Source organism: Spea bombifrons, chromosome 3 (genome assembly GCF_027358695.1).
Source record: "Spea bombifrons isolate aSpeBom1 chromosome 3, aSpeBom1.2.pri, whole genome shotgun sequence".
Classification (NCBI taxonomy): Eukaryota; Metazoa; Chordata; class Amphibia; order Anura; family Pelobatidae; genus Spea; species Spea bombifrons.
In genome coordinates, this window is record NC_071089.1 from 100,840,788 (window position 1) to 100,863,126 (window position 22,339).

The window sequence follows — 22,339 nt, forward strand, 5'->3', positions numbered from 1 at the left end:
AATTTTCCTTTACATGTGATGTCAGGACGTTCCCCTGCCCTACCCAGTTTATTGCAAGTAATATAATTTCAGTAATAAAGGAGTATCTGTTGATGCGCAGGAGCTGCTCTCGTGTAAAGCCTGCACAAGCATTTACTTTCAAACGCAGAGCATACTGCGCTCCCTGGTCAGAGTATTTTCTGATGCAGATCCATCTTTAGCACTCGTTCAGCAATTATGTGAAGGGATGTTAGACAAACAGATAAAGTCAGTCCTACTGAACACAAGGCTATGGACTGTAACAAAATAACTTATTATTCAATGTTCTTTATAGTGCCTTCATATTCCACAGTTCTGTACAATGGGGTTGACCTTTAAAAGACATATCTAAATAGTTCTTAAAGAAAAACATTAATTTCAATATAAACCACACCATTAGGCTGCTACACTGAATCTGTCTGTATAAAGACATCAAGCATCATATATTTTACATATTTCCAGAAAGCGAAGAAGTAATAAAGGAGTTCCAGAGAGATTTATTGGTGTACGCAGAGAATAATCCATTTAGGCAGGTATATTCACAGTGAAATACGACCATGGAACATCAAAGTAATACATTCCACATCAAACCAATGTTCAAAGAAATGCTTTACCTTAGCTGCTCCGAATTTATCAACCCACCACTCCTAGAGGGCACGCCTAGCACCTTTAATGCCAATACCCTCCAAGCAGGGAATTCTGAATATCCACGTATTCTAGTGCATGTGGGAATTGCTTAACTACTTTTAAACTTTTTATCTCTTGCATACTTTTCTACAATGCAAAAAAAAGAAATTCCGATTGTCACGGTACCAGGTCATGGCTTGAAAAAGATCCTGTAGTTGGATCGAAGCGTTGCCACGTAGTGGAATAAACAGGCCGATTCACTGAGTGCCGAGTTATATTGTTCTATTTTATTGTTTGGCATGGAGTGGAGTCCTGCTCGGCTACCAAGAATCTGAGTGCTGCCTAACACGAAGATTGTTTCAGTAGGTACCAGGTCAGTGCCCGAACCATCTCTGCCACTGTCCCTCTTTACAAAGCTGGCTTGAGCTTGGCTGCTTCCTGACAGTTTGGTCTTTCTTAAACAAGATATGTTGCATACTATAAACCAATGCAAGTGCTTAACGAAGGCGAAAAACCATATGTTAGGGAGCCAGAGAAGAGGTGCGTCCTTAGCTTTTTACATAAAATGAGAATTTTTTTTATTTAAGGAGGCATGGCTATTGTGCATTCGGAATCGGTCAAGTGTATGGAGGACAACCAACTTCTCCCAGAATCAAGTTGTAAATGCCCATTGTTTCTGCACATTGCAATCTGGGGAGTACACAGGGATACAGAGAGAGAAGAAATAAGAAAACTGTCCTAACTTGGGAACTAAAAGAAAGCAGCACGTAAGATCCAGATCAGTAAATACAAATACATTGCTTCCGTAGATTATGTGTTATATGTAGAAGCTTTACAAGTGACCCATACAACAAACAGTGTATCAGGAGAGCGTGGTTGAGTCACATGGGATGTTATTTTGCAACATCTCCAGACATCGCCAGTTATGAAGGTAACATTTTAACTAGAGTTGTCCGTGAGTCATCTGTGTAGACCTGAACCATTAATAGAATAATTCCGGCATTCTTCCAGCATTTTATTTCTAGCACAGTTAGCATACGGGGCAGGATTGCTTTATCCAATAAGTTTGAAGATTTGTCCAGTGACCGCCGTACAAAAAGGAACAATATCGACACTCTTTCTGTGCAGACTCCAGCCAGAGGTAGGGTCCATCCAGTTTATTTATTTTTTTAATTAAATTACTATTTAATGTTGTGTTGCCTTTATTTTTTGTTCGGGTTGAATTATATGGCATGTATATTTAAAACTCCACAATCTCACCTACAATAACATAAGGTGAAGTTTTTCACATTTTACTTTTTAATTGCCAAAAAAGTCAAATTATAGAGAACGCCCTAGTTGGAATGTTCTTAAGGACCCAAAAAAGTAGCATTGTGTAAATGCAGCCAAACGGGCGTCAACATAGAAATTCAACAGACCAGCAGTAAGTGCTCCGGATCCAAAGTTCTTCACCACACAAACAGCCTTATCAAAATATAAACACTATATCAAAAGCCCCACGCTGAATCACCATGTCTATAAAACACTAAATCAAAGGATACAGGCTGAATCATCACTCCTATAAAATGCTCAATCAAAGAAACCAAGCTGAATCATTATGTATTTTATGGTAATTACTGTGCCGAGAAAATGTGAGACATTCCTGTATTACACTTTTAGTGTAAAGTGTGGTTAAAAAGCAAAATAACAAGTCATAAACACAACATTTATCATGGCCCATTTCAACATCAAGTGCGTGAAATTATTTACTATTATAGGGAAAATCACGGACATATCTTGATGTGGCTGCAAATATATAACACATTCAGAAACAAGGTAATAAATAAGTATGTATCAGGTTATTTACTAACGCTACAGAATGAATCCTCTATATACAGAATTCTAATCGACACTTCATGGCATACTGTTTCAGTCTTGACTGGGCCATATTTCCTTAACCCTCATAATGTTTAGAAGATCTCTGCATGTAGGTATCTCAATTACTTTTGTCCTCAAGTCCAAAAAAGGCTGGATTGTGTACAATGTGCACTGTAAATTTACACGGTAATTGATGATCTATTCTTAATTTTGAATTTCATTAAGTCAAGGGGCTAAATGTTTGTGGTCTCTTAAGTCATGCTGATGGTAACATCTTTCCTCGTGGGAAGAAAGTGCTGTTTCTACAGAATTCCAGAGTAATCACAAGAACACAACACTACACAACACCACACACTGGTATGAAATTTGCATAATCCATACCTGTATCACAGTTTTCTCCAGTGAATCCTTGCGCACAATCACATCTGTAACTGGACCCCAGCTCTTCACAAGTACCGCCATTCAAACAAGGAGCTGAAGAGCAAGGTCTGATTTCTAGGAAATACAGAAAACAACGAGTATACCTAATGTCTTTAGGAGGAAGAGTCCTTGCTTTGAGATCCCTGCCTCTCTTTCCTCAATCAATGTCCCTATTTTCTAGGAGCTAAAAATGTTTGCTGGGTATCCTTGTATGACAGTGTTCTACATTAATAAACATCACAATAACGCACATAGGAACAACAGAAAAATGCCTGCCCTCTAAACCAACTTCTAAAACAAAAACATCCCCCTGGCCATTTCAAAAGTTTGTGTGTGTGATAGTGTGGGGGACCGGTACACTTTGGCCTTTGGCTCTCTTTTTTTGTGTGTCTTGAATAGAAAAAAAACTTTGGGAAAAAATGGAAAAATTAGGGTTATATAGGAAATGGTCTTTAAAATCTTCTCAACTGGACCAATAAAAATGTGATATTTTAGTTTCTGATGCAGACTACAGATTAGAATCAGTTCTGGTTTAAATCCCTGGTTTAAATTGTCCACTCACCTGTCTCACAGCTGTCCCCCGTGTATTGTGGTCGACACGCGCACACTGCATTCCGGCCCTGGACTTGGCATTCGCCTCCATTCAGACAGGTCCTATCAGTGCAGGGCGATACCTCTAGGATAAACAGGACAGGCAAGGACTAAACTGACATAAACCCATTTAATGTCAGAGACACGCTGAAGGCAGCCAACCCATTTTATCCCTAATAGAAAAACATGCACGTTATCATACAATAATAAGTTCATCATAGTTAACCTATTAAAGTCCACAGAAAATTATTGAAAATGATTGAAAAATAAATACATAATTAGGAAACAATTCAACTCTTCTGCTTAGGACAGGCAAAATATTACGCTTCGGCAAAATGCACATGGCTGATAGCCTTCATTTAACCGATTAAAATGAAGAATCCTTCTGATTTCACTGTATATTTTTAGGGATGTCAGCTGTCCCCATAAAAAGAGATGGCATGTTTCTATAAACATGCGCTGAAATTACCTGTCTCACACAGGGATCCAGTAAAATCTGGGGGGCACGTACAAGTGAACGAACCAGGTGTGTCCACACAGGAACCTCCATTCTGACACGGCTGAGAGAAGCATCTCCCCATGTCTGGAACAGAAAAGAGATGATTTTGAGAGAGAACTTTCACTGCACGTGGACATAGCATTGATATGGCATATAGGATATGAAGGGGATTTGCAAAACAATAGCTTTATTCCCCCAGAACAACATACTTTGCAGTAGACAGAATGAAATGCATATCACAGATAAACCATGGAGATTACCAATGTGGCAATGCTTTCCCGTGAAGCCACTGAGGCACGAACAAGTATAAGATGGATTCCCAGTCACACAATCATCTATACAGCGGCCACCGTTGCGACAAGGGCGAAGGGTCCAGCAAACGGAAGCTGCAGGGAAAAATATGTTAATAATGTGGAGAAACAGGGGTGATATACAAGAAGAATGGGAAGAAGGAACTGTTATGACTGTTACAGAACCTCAGGTGTACATTTCAAGCTGTAGGCACTTTTCAGACTGTGACCCTTATAAAACAATGGCCATACAAAGCACTTTATCGGGAATATAAAGTAACCTATTCCATGGAAAATGGGTGTCTACAATGACTATTGAATTTGATTTCAGGAAAGAAGGATATGATCATAGAAGAAATGAGTCGAGTGCCTTTTGTTTAGTTTGAAATATATGAGTTACAAAGAGCAGGCACATTATAAGTGCTTTGAACCATACGTATGGTCCTATTAATGCTATTAGTTTGCTTATTTTCATTATCTGGATGTCATCAGCACAGAAATTGGTATTGAAGGTGTATAAAGATGAGATCAGACACTGAAAAAGTGTAGAGGTGAAAGAGAAAAGGGAAATATATACGGTAAAGTTGACTGAGTCTTCTGGTACAACCACTGGAATGGAAAGGACTAGGAAGACGAGTCAAAAAATACATTGGATAAGCTGCAAAGTAACAGACCCGTTCATAATTCAGAAGAGGTCTACATTACACTTGTACTAGTACAGATCTGTAGGTAGGGGTCCCTCTTACTTGCGTTTCTGCACTCGCCGACCTGCACGTGGTTGTTGTCTATACGGAATACCCATCGTCCTGGGATACCCACGTTGGTAGTGTTTGCAATTCCTGCAATGTCATCAGTCCGAGAGCCTGGTATATTAAAGTACCTCCAACCATCTCCTGCGTTAAAGCCTGCCTGAAAGTCACACAGAAAAGAGGAACATTAAAAGTCGCCTGTGACTGCACACTAACTTTTCCATTTGAGATCAGGTACTGTACTGTGTGCTCTCCCTTTAAATTAGAAGTCATTGCACATGATGAGGAGATCGGTTCCCTAGTTTGGGGCTGCGCTACTTGAGGGCATATGTGAAACTTTCCTTTCATCCCTGTTCAAAAGCCCAGCAAAAGGGTCTCCTTGCCCCCCACCCCTCCAAAGACTGGAACCTTCAAGTGTTCAAGGAGAGGTGGTAGCAAGAAGGCATTCACTGTGGCATTTTCAGTGAAGGCAAAGCATGTTATGAATGGGGGGAAAATAATAAAAAAGTGAAAAAATATTGGCACAAGTGGAAAGTACAAAACGCAAGGAGACTAAATGAAACACAAAGCTCCACGGCAGTATGAAAATGCATCCAGCACAAAGATCTTGACAATAAGGAAAAAATATGAGGAATCTTTGTATAAACTCACACATAGTTTTTTTCTTACCCTGTCATTTTATATCTGCAAAAAGAAAGGTTTAACTGACAAATCCAAAACTCACATTAATTGGTGTAATGTATTAAGAACTATCCTAGTGAGAAGTGGCCAGAGTGGTGCTATTGCCATAGAATCCAATGGAATGTCTCTGCTGATGATGAAAAGTAACCATACTGTGCTGAAATGCCCTAACCCGGTTTCCTCTGGTACACAGGAATATAATGAGCTTGCTTCTTCACTGATACGGTGGTAGATACGTGTAGCATTATTCCAGAAAAATAAATAGATGGAATGTAAACATGCATTCGATAGGCATACGACAATCTTGATTATAAGACAAGACCAAGAACTGAAGAAGGTTAGAAGATACAATTAGAAGATTTTGTACCTGGGCAGCAATGCCCCCTCTACCGGAACTATCCCCACCACTGCTAGCATGCCGGCCTGTAGTCCATTCTATGGTCTCGTAGTTGAAGATGGTAAAGGAGCGAAGTCCATCTGTGATCAACACAATCTGGAACGTATTGACCTACAAATCAAGAGGTCAGAGAGATAGGTGATTGGATGAACATTATATATAGTCAGGAAAGGATCTGTGAAAAGACCATGTCTTCAAGTGATTGCATACATCATCACGGGCAGAACATGTTATAATGATGGATAGAGAGTGCTGCTTACATAACCTACACATAGTTTTAATAAGATTGGAGTCAAAGTGTACTCACTGGTGAATTAGAATCCCCACCATAGAAGGTGACACGGTGCCAAGTAGCAATAAAGACCCATGTGGCACTGAAGTCAGAGAGTTCTGGAAAATAAGTACGCACATCCCAGGTGGCAAGACTCAATATTCTGGGATCTTCTGTCTCACGGTAAAACACATCCCCTCCTCTACGATTATCTACATCAGCCCAAAATGCAGCTACTACCCGACGGTCACCAGAGATGGGGAAAGCCACTGGAGTAAACTGAGATACTTCTCGAAGGAAAGACACCACTCCATTATTATTCACCTGAAACACAAAGCAGGCCATACAGAAAACAATGCTTAAAGAGATGATTTATAAGGTTGCATATATTCTTGAGTTGGTTTATTCAAAGACATAGATTTTTATGTACAAGGCATACGTTAACACAGTGGAGAACACATAATAGCCATGGCAAGCTTTAACATTTTACCCCTTTGGTAATATCTGTGGTTAAGACAAAATTCAGACAATGAGTTCCTTTGTATGCTTCAGGATTCTAGTTATAGTTAGCAACCACAAAACACACACGCCGCCACTTTAAAGGTGGCAAAGTGCCTTATACTTTTGCTAACTCACAGCACTTTAAAAGTTGCTGTGCATGGGTTTTGGGCAACCCCCTACCTTTAGGAGTATAATGGAACTTAAGACCACCGTAGAAATCCTGACAGGTGATGGGCTGCACAAAGCAATCTCATGGACCCCCTGGAATTACATCTCTACCAGAGAGATAGGTAAAGATGGCAAATTAGCCAGCATTAAGATGTACCCAGGCACCTCATTGACTATAGGCATACAGTCTCGTTGTCATTCTACCCAAACGATCTAGACAGGGAATGCCAAAACCTACTAAACTCTGTGTAACCATAATGGGACATCTCACTATATGGCATATCATCACAGGCTTCTGCAAAACTCGACCCAACGTGACACGCTAAGGATCCTTAAAGTAAATATAGTATATCTCATAAAATAATTAATGACAGCTTTTTGCTATCAACAACCAATCTATCTTCTAGGCTAACCATTACAACACTTCACAACAGAAAGTTAAGTTAATTTACAAATCATGTTCACTGGCTTCTAAAGCCCATCGCAGGGGAGGCAGAGAATGTGGGATCTAAGCGATCATTAAAACCAGGCAAACACAAAGGGTGGAGGACTCTTTTTATGGAATGGTACTAATTAAAAAAAGAACTGTTAGGCAAAGCAGTGGATAACCTTAAAATGCGCTATAACTGCCTACACTGTTTCTTCTGTAAACAAATTGGTATATATACAATAGATTCCATTCTTGTAAACAGTTTAATCTTATTCGTTCCCACTGACCTCGGTTAAACCACTGCAAGCTTAACGTGACTCTGACACTGCGAGGTTACGCGAGGTCGGAGAAAGCCCTGTAACATTAATATTTAGATTTTACACAGCACTTTATGTCTCCCTCATGTATGGTCTGGTTAGTAAAACTTTCACTGGTGAGGAATTGAAGTTTTGTGTTAAAAGAACAGTTCATTAGCAACGCTGAATCGGTGCCAAAAACTGTTAGTATATCGAGGTACCATTTTTTTTTAAACAAATCAAATAGAGGTTTTAAAAATAGTAAATTAGTAACAAAAAAAATGCATATTATATTTTCTGCTTAAAAGGCAATGTATCCCGGCAACTGTCTTCTCCGTGCTGGTTTGCCTTTCGGTTGAATTAATTTCAAATAGCTGTTAAATATATTAATTGTACCAAAAGCAGGAAATATTAGGTTGTTTATAAGAATGTCCAAAATGTGAGTTCGTAACAAAATTGCAGTTTGTGGTATCAAACGCTAACAAGTTGCAAGAAGGACAAACTTGCACATTCACTAAAGCCAGATTGCAATAGCACACAATAGGCATGCAGAAGATGCAAGAGCATGCAAGTTAAAAAATTAAGCAAATTCAGTAATCTGTGAGTTGTCTGTGAATTTAGGGGCAAGAGGATCTGTGGCGGGGCGTCCAACGTGCGTGACGTTCGAAGGGGCGGGCTCACAAAAGGGGTTCCTCATGGCAAGGAGAGAATCTTCACTTCAGAAGAGAGCAGGAAAAGAGAAGAAAACAAAAATGTAAGTATTACCACAAAAATAGGGGTTATAGGAAAGCGGACCCATATTCAAGGGGGGGTGGCTGGGTTATGGCATTACAAAATAAATATAAGCAGGTGTGTGTGTGGCTGGGGGGTAATAAACATGGCAGTGGGGGCATCAATAGACAAGAGGGTGGTTGGGCATCACATTAACCAACACAAAAGGGGTGGAGGCATCAATACACAAGGGAGGGGATTGGCTGGGGCATCACATAAATCAATACACAAGGGTGTGGGGGCATAAATGCACAAAGGGTGGCAATACACAAGGTTGTGGGGAGGCACATTAATCAATAGTAAAGGGGGTCTGGCTGGGGCATGAATACACAAGGGGGCAAAAATACAAAAGGGTAAGTTAATTACAAAGCAGTGTCGAAAAAATAAATTTGTTATGCTTCAGTGTGGCAGAGCCTGTCCTGGTGTGTGTGTTTGGGTGCCGGTGTGGCAGACCCTATCCCGGTGTGTGTGTGTTTGGTGTGTCGGTGTGGCAGAGCCTGTCCCGGTGTGTGTGTTTGGTGTGTCGGTGTGGCAGAGCCTGTCCCAGTGTGTGTGTGTTTGGTGTGTCAGTGTTGCAGAGCCTATCTCGGTGTGTGTTTTTGGGTGTGGCAGAGCCTCTCCTGGTGTGTGTGTTTGGGTGTGGCAGAGCCTGTCCTGGTGTGTGCGTGTTTGTGCGGCAGAGCCTGTCCTGCTGTGTGTGTGTTTGGGCGTCTGTGTGGCAGAGTCTGTCCTGGTGTCTGTGTTTGGGTGTTGGTGTGGCAGAGCCACATATTTTTATTTATTTCCATAAAATAGCCACCAAAATCCTCAGAACCAGGCCCGTGATGCTCTTAATCCGGTGCTGCCTCCAGTGTGCATCAGCCAGCTTGAACCCAGCATCTGCCCACAGTGGTGTGCTCCAGCCTTATGCGGTTTTAGTTTGCTAAACTTGTTTTAAATGGTTTGTGGACTGACTTTGTTTTACTGTTTAAGTAATTTAGTATTGATAGAATGACATATAAAAGTTGATCAAAAAACTGTTTGTCCACTGCTTTTTTTATTATCGAAAAATTAACCCTGTATTAATATGCATTACAAAGCTAAAAGGCCATATTTTCTCTCAGTGAAAAATAAGTGCGGCCCACACTTACATTTCTGATGAAGTGGCCCACTGCAGAAAAAACTTGGACACCCCTGATCTATGGAGATCATTGAAGTCAATGGAGATGCAATGCAGGCTTCTAACACTGGAGGGCGCTGGTGCACAGGGCTGTATAAATAAGTTACAGGGTCATTTTCAAGCCAATGCCATCTAGAAAAGATGGTTTACATTCTTTTTTTGCATGTGTGTCTTTCTTTTGTATTTTTTGGATGGCTGTTTCCACTGACTAAACATTGAGGAACAAGGGCCTTGTTCATCATTGCTGGATGGGCCCTCAAAGTGGTAAGTGGCATTTTTTCTTGTATTGGAGGTGTCATCCAACTCCCCCTGGGGGGGGCAGTAGGATTTTATTTGTCTTAACCTCTTCTATCCCACAGGACAGGGATGGAGAGGAAGTGTGATATGGGGTTTGTGCCACTCCAGATGAGTTTTATTTTCATTTTTAACCTCATTCACCTAAATCCCACAGGACAGGGATGGAGAGAAGGTGTGATATGGGGTTCGTGCCACTCCAGATGAGATTATTTTTCATTTTTAACCTCATTCGCCTAAATCTACACTGGGTGGGGGCAAAGATGACCCCAGGTGCACCTTTTTTAACTTTTACCACCGATCCCACTGGGAATGAGATGTAAGGTGTACAGTATACAGATGTACAATATTTTAATTATTACTTAAACCCCTCATCCCCATAGGCAGGGGGTTGGAGACAGGGGGTGTATATGGCCATAGGTTCAATCATCAACCCCTTTTGTTATTGCCTTTGCCTGAAATGCAAAAAGACACAAATGCAAAATGTAAAGCCAAAGACATGCAAGTGCTAGCATGCAAGAGCATGCGACTGTTACTCCTTAACTTAACTGACCATTTGCCTTCTTGGTGACGAGACCCAGTAGGCAGCTTTCAATGTTTACAGTACAGACATACCACCAAGAAAGCATTGCACTGGGTGTCACAAGGGCAAATATCATCAGTTTCCATCTTAAGTAGAGATCTTGCAAACATTTTTCTATGTTGGCCCCCAAAATGTCAACTTTGATTAAGATGCCAATAGGGTGGTTACAATGGAGAGCTCTCATGTTCTCAGGAAAATATATATGTACATATATATATATATATATATATACACACACATACATATGGTCCATCTAACCCTACACACAACTCCTTCAGGGAACTTGGATATAGCGTGGGGGTGGCAAGCTTTCTGTGAGCCATAGGGAGTTTCCTTCATAACGCTCATCGGGGTCAGAGATTCATTAGGCATTAACTGACAGACATTGGGTTAAAATGAAGCAAGTATAAATTTTATTTTAAGATATAACTGGATGTTTTTGTTTAAGTATACTATGGGTATCTCACGTGTAACAATGTGCCAAACCTGCCTAGGGTTAAGTCCACATACCCAAGAGCAGGCACCTCTGTGCTTCATGTTTGCTCACGAATGTTCGTGACTAAAGTAGAACATTCAATCAGAATTCCTGTTTCCTTTCATATTGTAAAGGAGCATGCAGTCTTCCCTTCCAGAGCTCAAGTACCAAGGGATCTAGCATCTGTTATGCACTTCTTCCAATGGATTCAAACAGATTCTGTCACAACTCCTCTATGCGATTACTATTCAACTGTGACGGCCTAAGCATAGATCTTGTTCTTTTACCCCCCTCCTTCACCCAGTTCCTTTCTCTCATTTCATTTGTGTTCCCTGATCTTAAAAAAAAAAATAAAAAAAAAAAATTAATTGGATGGGTTGTTCAAATAGGGAACATTTTCTTGTCTAAACAACAAATTAAAACAAAGAGCAAAACATTTTCAAACTATTACTGAGCATACCCTCATAATTTTCTCTACCCCCAGGCAATATGCTACACGAACCTTTCCAAAAATAAGTGGGAAAAAACAGGAGAATTATTATGAAATAATATCCGGCCTTAAAGTCATCAAACACACTCACAGAGACCACTAGCCTACAGTTTGATTACAAACCCACCTTGTTACATTTACGATATACAAGCAGATATCTCTTGGGTGAGAGCACGTCATAAAAAATAAAAAAATTGTATGCTATACGTATCACCTTATAACGTCACCAAATGTCATGACTTTGTATATGATGCCATATAATTCTCTTCAAAACTGAATAAATTCCTTAAAAAATAAATAAAGGATTTCAAAAGTAGATAAACTTGTCATGTGCCTGCATACACAGAAAATGAAGTTTTGTTGCTGCAATAAAACTATATTGATGAGGACAGCTGGTACTAAAGCAGAATTATAAATCCCTAAGGAAAGTGAATTCTTTGTGGATTGATGAGTTTTATTACTAACCCACATAAAAATGTTACAAAAAAGAATTTCAGACCCCACATCCTTAGCTCCTTGTATGTAACCCCCAAGGGGATATTCACTTATGAATAAGAGAGGGAAATAAAACGCATCTATCTTTTTGCTAAATGATCAACTTGTGCCGTTAGATATTAAAGGGAAAATAATACCCTTCCCAAGTATGTCAAGTACCTTATAATACCTCTAAAAAGTGTAACATTTCCGGTACAATATATCATGCATAATTAACTGATTAACTGAAACTTAGCAGTTTAAAGGGACCCCACCAATAAGGAAAGCATATTAAAATACCAAACACATCTCCTGCACGGAAAAAAGCTGTGGGGTGGCCAACATACTAACTACATTAAGCGTGGAAAAAACACTTAGCAGCTGAAGCTGCGTTCCACAAAGATTGGGTCAACCAACGAAGAAGAAACTATATCTTGCGAAACAGGTATACATACAGCCACTTGGGGAAATGGTCTACTTTATTAGCGGTTCCCAGGGAACCTCTCACGGAGGTCCCCCTTCTGTAAAAGAATGCTTTCAAGTTCCGGTTTTGTTCTATGAAGATGACATAAAAATATAAGTGGGAAACCCCCCCTCACAGCACTCATAGAAGAGGCTGTTTATTTAAACTTACAAATGCCATATGTTTAGACTCATATGGGATGCATCAGGAGGGACATCCAATTGGTTGCAGGGGAGATTGCCTCCACTTTTATCAGATTTTACCAGAAATGTTTTAATACATAACCCCACAGTATTCCTTTGCGCATACACTACGTCTCTCTTTTACACATCATGTGTTTGGTGTGGGGGGTTAATATAATACAGCTGCTCTGTGTTTTCTTTATCGGGTTATTGCTCGGAGCTTATTCTAATCCTTGAAGGGCATTTTTTCGCTGGCCAAATTCACTTCAAGCTTGAAAGAGCGTGGTCCATTTGCTCTCTTGTTTTGGCTAAAGTTAAGTGAACATGGTAATAGTATCCAGATATTATACAGAACCATAAAATATTTTGCCATGTTATATATGAAAGATCTGTGTTTATAGATACGAACGTTGATTGGAGGATAGATTTTGCATATCTTTTAAATAAAAATAAAAAAAAGATTCTGCACCACATTCTGCCCCTAGCCTTCCATATATTAGCTGCAAATACTCCACTGCCAGCTCTCTTCAACTCCGCCACCTCTACCATTAACACCTCCACTCGCTTTTACAACATAAGGCTTGTGCTCTGCCTCTTCTCTAAACTGGCCAATACTATGAACCACGTGGTTCCCTTAGAATCCAACTAATATGCTACCAAAGACATTGTTTACTTTCAGTACACCCAATAGAAATCCTTCGTTTTTTATCTCCTCTCTGTAATAGTGTTGTGGAATATGGTGGGGCTTTCTAAATACACAACATAGCATGGTGGACGCATGGCAATACGAGTATCCGTACTTTCATCCTTGCCTTGATTTACACAAGAGTAGCCTAATTTAGTGTCAGCACAGTCAAGGGCTATAGGGAAATTTGGGAAAAACAAGGGAAATCTGTGAAACAGAGGAGACAACCAGGACTTATTCCATCCTCCCACTGGAGAAATCTCTCCAGAGGGAGAATGACATCTTGGGGGAGTCATGTGGAGGTGAAATGTGTCAGAGCCCTATCAGGGATGCATTAACACGTTTTGATACAAAAATAACGGAAAACATGTTTTTCCACCAACAGAGAAGTCAATAACTTTCAATGTCTAACTTGGGGGAAAAATGCATGGAAATAATTGGGAAGGCCAAAAATAACTAGACCTTATAAACCATGTTTATGTTAAGGTATGTGAAAGAAAACAAATTCCTGAGCAGAAAATATCCTGGAGGTAAACAAAGTTTTAGGTAAGACTGATAGACGAGTTCGTAATAATTTGGAAAATGCACACACATCCAACAATATGTTTAAACATGCAGATTCAGGGACGTGATAGAATTTAGGATTACAAATATTTGCTGATTGTAAGTGAGGTATTTACGGACAAGCCTGTGAGGTCTGGAAAGTTATGTGCCCAAGAACCTTTTGAATAAGAGCTTTTAAAGCTGGTCCTCAACTGATAAGTGACCGTAAACAAACCGCTTGAGGAAGAATAGAGTTGTGTGTATATAGTGTGTGTAGCCACTGCAAAGGTAATATGGCCAAGTTTCACCACAGGGGTCATCTGGCAAGAGGTCGAAGTGGGAAATACTAAGATGCTTAGACACTGGACCACGTTGCTCTTGAATTTGTACAGTTGGTTTAATTAGAAAGAATGAGTAACTCAATTATTCTTGGTTGTCATAAGGAGATAAGGAAACCTGAACTGTGTCAGACCTTAAAGATTGAGGTTTATGACCACTATACCAGAGTAGGTTATTCTTTTTTCTTACAATTCCATACATGCCGTGGGCAGCATCTGAGATATAGGAAGGTTAATTATTAGCCAGCACTACTAATGAAGTGTGCTCTTTTTGTGGCCTTCAGTCTAGTCTATTTTAGCGTGTGTTCTAGTGTGTGATGGTAAGGACTGGTCAGCATGTAAAATATGCTCCAAATGCAGTATTTGACTACAATATGTTTCAAATTACCTGGCCACAGGGCTGGGCCAAATCCCACAGTGTTATCTTTTAATTCTTTTCAAATCTCTGAATCTGATCCAGAGGGTCTAGAAGTATGACAGAGTACCTAGAAGGTTCCCAGGCATGGTAACCACTGCATCCCTACCCTTGTGTCATATATATATATATATATATATATATACATGCCTTTCGATGTGGCATGGTAAGAAAGATACCCCAGGAATGGAACACTGCTGCACATGTGTGTGTCTTGGTAAAGTTGTGTGATATTAGCCATTGATGCAACAAAAACGAAAACGTTAATTACTGAAAAATTAAACCATATGGCATGATCTGCCTTACAAGTATTTGAAAGATGGTCCACCTCAGACCTATTCCACTATTCAGTCTTCTGATCTCTGTGATTAAGATACAATCAAGCAATTAAAGGGACCATTTACTGTCCCTTACCTGTCCTGCAGAAACTACTCATGCATTTACAAGGGGACAACTCAAATACCACACAGCTATCACGTGCATTAAAATGCACACAACGGCTGGAGCGTCCCTTCAGCATTAAAACCATGAGCAATGTGTATTATTTTATTATGAAATGCCTGGGTCTGGGTGTTTGGACCTCAAAGCAACTGAGTTTATTCAATTGCTGTATTCTTGAAGATGGGGCTTTTCATAGTTTTCCGATCTCTTTTACATATATTTTTCTGGCATCTTCTCAGAAATAACAAAAATAGCTTGTTGGGACTCAATGGGATTTCTTCATCAGAAGTTTAATTATTCATATTAGGCAAAGAATTAGTTAAAGAATAACTTTATCAATGTATATGCTAATTGCAATGGCATTGAATCACGGGTTTTACATATTTTTAGTTAGCAGGACCAAAATGTTTCTCAGCTGTTCATCGAACAATGGGCCGTGTATATAAAAAGAAACGTTGATAAAAGATGCTTAACACTGAATAGTCACCCACTTTAATTGTATGGAATAGCTTGCCATTGAGTTGTTAGTGGAAGACACGTAGGGATGAGGTTTGTAGTCCAACAATATCTTCAAGGCTTTGTACATAAAACATGAGTTATCAACCCGTTGCCTTCAAGCAATTTTGGACAACAAATGCATCAACTAACTGATGGGAGATGAAGTCCAAAAACAGTAAACGAGCCATGTTTTTCCCAATTCTTGGTGACTGAGCGAAAAATCACATTTTCATAAAAATCTTTAAGAACTGCATACTTTCAGCTCAGCCCCTACACGTGTTCTAAATATAGACCCGAGTGAGTATATAAACATAAAGTATACATTCAGAGAACGTGCTTTTCCATGTGTGCCCTTACAATTGGGGGCTTTGAGCTACGCTCACGCTTTGAAGATTAAAAAGGTATATGTTTCTTTAACCCAGCACCGCAGATCTCATGCATCCAGTAATTTACATCTGGATTGAGTTCGAACACTCTAGGGAATTAAATGGATGAATTTCCACAGTGTTTTTTCTCTTTTACTTGCAATTTTTAAAAAAAAAAAAAAAAGTTTAGGGAGTCATGTTGCGTAATCAGTACAAATTGTTTTCGGTAAAACCCGATAGCTTTATGCATAGTTGCATAAGCTGTGTCAATTGTTTTAGTACAAGGTCAGATGGCAAAGACCCCGTCCCTCCCCCAATATCCCTCTGTCTTCGCTCTTATTAATGCAGCTCAAGCTGTATAAACCGCCTGTTCTCTAGAGAGTAACACTACTGTACACAAACTGGATATGATTGTTTGAGTCACGACTTGAAAATACAAAAAAACAAAAAACAAAGAGACAAACAACAAAATAAGATGAGTCTATGATTGTTGAAACTATGACAATGTCTCCATAAAGGATTTGCCATATTCATAAACATACTGAGATGTCTTAAGACCCTGTAACCTCTTGCAATTTGTTCCTCCAGGCTGATACTCACAACCCTACTTCTAATAGTACAAAAAAAATCCAAGTAACAATTAACTTACATAAAACAATCCAACACATGACATAATAAAGCAGAATAAACATAAAGTAAGCAAAGAAAAAAAGAACCGCATTATTAATAAATTGGATTAGCCTACATGCGTCCACATGTTTAACCTATAAAAAAGAAACAACTGCAAGATGAATGTGCTGCTTCGTGTACCCATAAATACTTCCAAATTTAAAATCAAACGCAAATGTGAATAGGACATTGTACTTGACTATAACATATGCGTGTCAGAGGACAAAGCTCATGGGCCAGAATTATTTTTACATATCGTACACTAAAATATACATTAACAGCATGATACGGCTTCAACAGGAACTCGACGCAGATCTGAAAATGCATTGTTTAAAAGAAAGTTCTAAATTTGCTGCTCTTATTTCAGCCGAGTCAATTTTAGCTACAAAAAAAACCAAACTTTAAAGGGAAAAGGCAAGCAACTGTCCTTCCCTGGGGTCTCAATATCAGTCCTTATTTAACTCAATGGATTTATTAAAACCATATACTGTATATATTGTTCTAGTTTTGGAGATGTGTGATATTAAACATGTTGTTTTTAAAATTTGTGACCATTATTACTGTGTTCAATTAGTCCCTCTATTATTGAAAGCATGTGTATGTATGTATATATATATATATATATATATATATATATATATATATACACACACACACACACACACAGAGTACAAAATACTATTCACTATTGACATGATATTTATATATTTGATCACTCATTTAGTACCAAAGATATGATAATAAATGATACACACCAAGAGTAGCTAAAAAAAGAAAAAAAACCATACCCCTGAAATACCCTGAAAATATGCTGCAGTAAGGATCACTGAAGAAAATGTATTTGGTAATATTCTGTGAGCAAAATATGATAGTGCTTAATAAAAAAAAATATCCTGAGAAATATGTATGGTGTGCGGTATGTGTTTAATGTTTTTTATTTATTTGGCATTTTTCAGCTTTAAAACAAACCCCCGGTTCACCAGTGACTGAACACACAGAAGCTTGCTGGTCGATAGAATGCATTACGTCATTAAGGATGCCGAGGGGTTAAAAGTAAGGGGCTATTTTTCCGAACTGAAGCTGAGATCTGCGAAAGAAACTGCTAAATTCTTGCCCTGATGCGATCTTTCTTTTATTCTCGTTGGACGCTTGCAAAGGCAGCCAGTACTAATTAGCTCCTCTAGCTTCAATATTAATATTAGCCACTTCTGAGTTCTTGTTCTTGAATCGTTTCCAATCTACTAGATAAATACCATGGCTCCTTATCATACTGCCTTGTGGTAAACAATAGAATGGCTCAATCTTAATCACCCAGTATGACCAATTAAAGTCCACGGAGGAAAGGATTAAGCAGGACTTTATGAGCATTGCCATAAAGCATCAGCTCAGTGTGGTGTTTGAGCAGGGAAAGTCCCCCAATATATCACATGACTGCGTACAATGGCGGCCTTTAGGTCTGCAGATAAAGTTTTTTTTTGGATTAAATTTAGATAAAACCAGGTTTTTGTCGATTCTAATCTATATTACCGTATACAGCACCTTATTTTATGTCCCAGGAGGGAAGCATATTTTCTATGGGGTTCTTCTTTAAAACCACGCAACTAAACAATACATTCTAATAATTTCATAATTTTCGGTGCTATTTGAAAAAAGTAAAAAACACAACATATCCTACACTAGCTGTGATTTTATAAAGAATTCCACACTCTGCACACAGCTTGTCCAGAAGAAGAGGACATCATGGAACGGCATTAAGCTGCAGCAGCGCATGCGCACAGATGTCTGGTCACGTGAGGGCAACGCGCGGAGAGGCGCTAAGGCAGGAGGCGGCAGGGAGAGCGGAGAGGAGTTTATGTACACAACTTCAGTTGTTACATATTTTATCTAAGTGATACATTGTCAGTCTTGTATAATGTGTTGCTATAAAGTTCAAAACAGAAATTAAATGAGAAGTTTAATGTTCCCGAGAGCGAGTGCTAGCCAACTGCTGCCATCCACCGTTATCCAGCGCAGAACATTCACTTCATGTAACATGCTTGGAGGCAATAAAGGGCAGCTTCTTGTTCTAAGCAAACCAGGGAAAGATGTAAGAGCTTCAGGGCTCATTACTAGACGTGCAAATGGGCCAAAAACTATTCAGACACATTTTTCGGTTCACGTTCCTTGCCCATTCCGTTCACATAAAAACCGGATGGGATGGCATTTTTAATTTGGGAACAAAATTTGTCGCCTGGTGCTCACGTTCACTCTCATTTTCTTTCATTCTCTCACGCTCTCCTAACATTTGCCTACCTTTTCTCCCAACCACTTCCACATCTTGTTCTTCATATTCTATCTTCGCCCGCATCACCGTAGACCTAACCTGGCCCAAAAACTTCCAACAAAATATCAATGCTTATGGTGACCTCCTCTCCCCTGATCTCCCAATAGGGAAAGCGGACGTCAATAAAAGCAAAGACATTTGGGCAGAAGTTCGCGCCAGGTGAAGAACACGGGAAAGCGGAAGTGGAAGCAGAAAAGGTAGGGAAACATGTAGAGAGCGTGAGTGAGCGTGAATGAGAGAGTGCCCATGGATTTCGAACACAAATTCGGAGCTTTTTGCTTTGTTTCCGTCTGCTTCGTGGGGTATAGCCTCGTGCAAATAGCCACAATACGGCACATTTGCAACTTGTACGAATCCAAATGCACAAGGGTACTAATTGTTATTGCTTTGCTAAACTAAATGGAGTATTTTTACTTAAATTGGCAAATGGACCATAATCCACTCTTTTCAACCGGATGCCTTGATATCACAGAGATCCTTGTTGCCAATAGGAACCGACTGTTCCTATTGGCAACATTTTGTTACTGTAAGTCAAATTGTTATAGACTACTTGTTATGTCCTGTTTACCCATTGTACAGCGCTATGAAATAGGATGCCGCTATATAAAACAATGAATAATAATAATAATAGGAGCAGGGCAGACAACAGATTCTAATGTATTGGACGTATGTGAAACGCTTTAAAATGTATTATGCTTGTTTGAAAATTAGTACATTTTCAATTACATTAAAAATGGGGTTTGCAATACAGTATATGGTGTTGGATTTTAACCGTGGCCAGCATTTTATCAACTGGAATACAAAGGTACAGATGAAAGGTCATTAGCTTAATATTAACGTATATAATATTGAAAATATATTATGGAAAAGCCACGCAAGTCCGGCAAAAACTCATAGAACTATAGCATGTAATAATTATTGTCAGACTAGTTTAGCTTCATAACACGGTTTAACTCCTGTTATCAAATCAAAACTAATAATGACTCATAACTTATATACACAAATATATATATATATATATATATATATATATATATATATATATATATATATATATATATATATACATACACACTGTACATATATTGTATATACATACACACAAACATACATATATATAGTATATAGTATATAGTCTCATGAAGGTGATTTATTTACTGTAGAATTAAAAAATAAATGATAATAAATGACAATGGAAAGCATCACTACAGTAGGTATAGTGTGCAGAGGAGAAATGCACAGATGTGTTTTAAGCAGAGAAAACGGGGAGCTGGACCAACATGTCGGTAACACAATACAAGCTGGAATCACCTACTAAGTAAAATGATCGACCGATATTGAGTTCTGCTTAAAATGTATATTTTGTGGATACCCTTAACAGCTTGTGAGCATATCGCAAATTGTATCTTTGAAAATAGTTTATGACCTGTGAACCATTCTGACCCACAAACTACTGATCCTAATGGGCTGCAAGTGAAGGAATAAACCCACCTAGAGATTATTATTATTTATTGTATTATATAGCGCTGTACAAAGAGTAGACAGGACATAACAATTAGTATATAACATAAGAAGATAACATAAAGAAACAACAGGTAAAGAAGGCCATGCTCAGATGAGCTTACATTCATCTAGAGATGTTATCATCAGAAGACCTTAATGTCCATGGGACATCAGTGAGCAAGCAGGGAAGCCAAGTGCACACAAGCAGTCCTGGTTTCAATCATACTTTCCAGTACTGCACTACTGAATATGCAGGAACCATAACACGGAATGCATACAATAGATTCCTGAACAGTACTCACATAGAGGCCACCATGCTTGTCGCCAAAGAAAGTGAAGGCTCTGGAGATGGATAGAAGTCCAGATCCACCATCGTCTTGTCTTCTGGTGATCAAATCGCCCACCCTGGGGCCAAAGGGATAGAAATCTGCCAGTGGCACCAAGCAGTGGACACAACACAACACAGAGCACAGACCCCACAGCAGGGTCACTGACCCCATTCCCAGAGGTGAGGGCACTGTCACTGCCTGGGTGGCTTCTTTCACCCCGTGGCTTAAATGGATTCTCAAAGATGCTCCTCCTCTACCCTCTAGGAGAAATCTCTCGAGTGGATCACCCAAGATACAGATAGACTACAGGATGGGTTCAACTGAGATCCACGGACTCTATAGAGTTCACGCAGTTGGCTGCCCATCATACCCCATCACCCCTAGATACCCCCAGTGCCTCCTCACCTGCGGAATCACAATAGCTCCAAACCCCCTGCTATCCGCTCAACGTTCTCACCACATTCTAAGCCCCATCCCCGTGCATCCTACTTAACAAGCCTGCCGGCACTTTACTTCTCTGGTGTTCCGGAGCACTCTACAGCTGTGGTGTCCCGGAGCACTCTGCTGCTGAAGTATCACGGTGCACTCTAAGCACTGTGGTGTCCCTGTGCACTCTACTGCTGGACTACCCCGTTGCACTCTAGCACTGTGGTGTCCCGGCACTCTAGCACTGTGGTGTCCCGGCACTCTAGCACTGTGGTGTCCCGGCACTCTAGCACTGTGGTGTCCCGGCACTCTAGCACTGTGGTGTCCCGGCACTCTAGCGCTTATGTAGTCTCCTGGCAGTCATACGCTTTCTGTCCCTTTGTTCCCAGCTGTCAAGTTGTGACACTTTTGCCTGTCTCTTTGTGTCGTTCCCAGCACTCTCTGACTGCCTCCTCTTGCACTCTTTGTCCAGTTTCCAACGCTTTTTCAGATTGTGTCCTCCTATGAAGTTCTCGGCACCCTTTGTGCAGCTCCCGGCACTCTCTCAAACTGTCTCCCTGTCCAGTTTCCAGCAGTCTCTTTGGCTGTCACCCTGTCCTGTCTCGGTGTGCACTTCCCAGCACTCTCTCACTCTGTGCACTCTGCAGCTCAGTGACACTGAAGTCTCTGTTCAGGACCGACTGGGGGTTCCGTCCCCTCCCCCACTACTCTAACAACCCCCCGGAATGAGCGGTGGGGGCACCGGCCAATCGCAAACGGGTAAGGCTATGACGCTATCTCTTAAAGAGCCCGGCGGAGCTGGGCGTGAAGAGGTTAAGCGTGAAGTTTGGAGAGGAGGTAAGGAATGTGTGGGATCTCTCGCAAAGCATCACGGGAATTGCAGTCCCCGGCTACAGCGAATGCGAGTAAAGGGAAGCAGCCGCGCACGGTATAGGCACCGGTATAGGCATTTGCACCCAGGGAGCGGGCGTCTGCAGGAACAACCCCACAACCCTGCAGGTTGATAATTGGTAATTACAATAAGCGGAAACCATCATATATTTAGTTAAAATAGTCATTTTTACTCCACGGACTGAAGATGTGATGACGGCAGCTGCTGGGAATAGGCAGCAGGACTA

General features: G+C 40.1%; 1 protein-coding gene across 6 annotated transcripts in view; it reads right to left on the reverse strand.

The window, feature by feature from the left end:
- SNED1 (sushi, nidogen and EGF like domains 1) overlaps positions 1-21,908 on the reverse strand; it is a 47,460-nt gene extending 25,552 nt beyond the window's left edge. Inside the window, exons 1-9 of one of the 6 annotated variants that reach the window (XM_053458512.1) lie at positions 21,862-21,908; positions 20,769-21,778; positions 6,437-6,724; positions 6,100-6,240; positions 5,049-5,211; positions 4,273-4,398; positions 3,983-4,096; positions 3,485-3,598; positions 2,884-2,997 (exon numbers count right to left, since the gene is read on the reverse strand). In XM_053458512.1, coding sequence (XP_053314487.1) covers positions 2,884-2,997; positions 3,485-3,598; positions 3,983-4,096; positions 4,273-4,398; positions 5,049-5,211; positions 6,100-6,240; positions 6,437-6,724; positions 20,769-20,966 — 1,258 coding nt within the window. In that variant the 5' untranslated portion in view covers positions 20,967-21,778; positions 21,862-21,908. Of the gene's footprint in view, positions 1-2,883; positions 2,998-3,484; positions 3,624-3,982; positions 4,097-4,272; positions 4,399-5,048; positions 5,212-6,099; positions 6,241-6,436; positions 6,725-20,768 lie in introns of those variants that run through there. The other 5 variants (XM_053458513.1, XM_053458514.1, XM_053458516.1 and 2 more) reach the window with 5 other exon arrangements.
- Between the last annotated feature and the right edge of the window lie 431 nt (positions 21,909-22,339).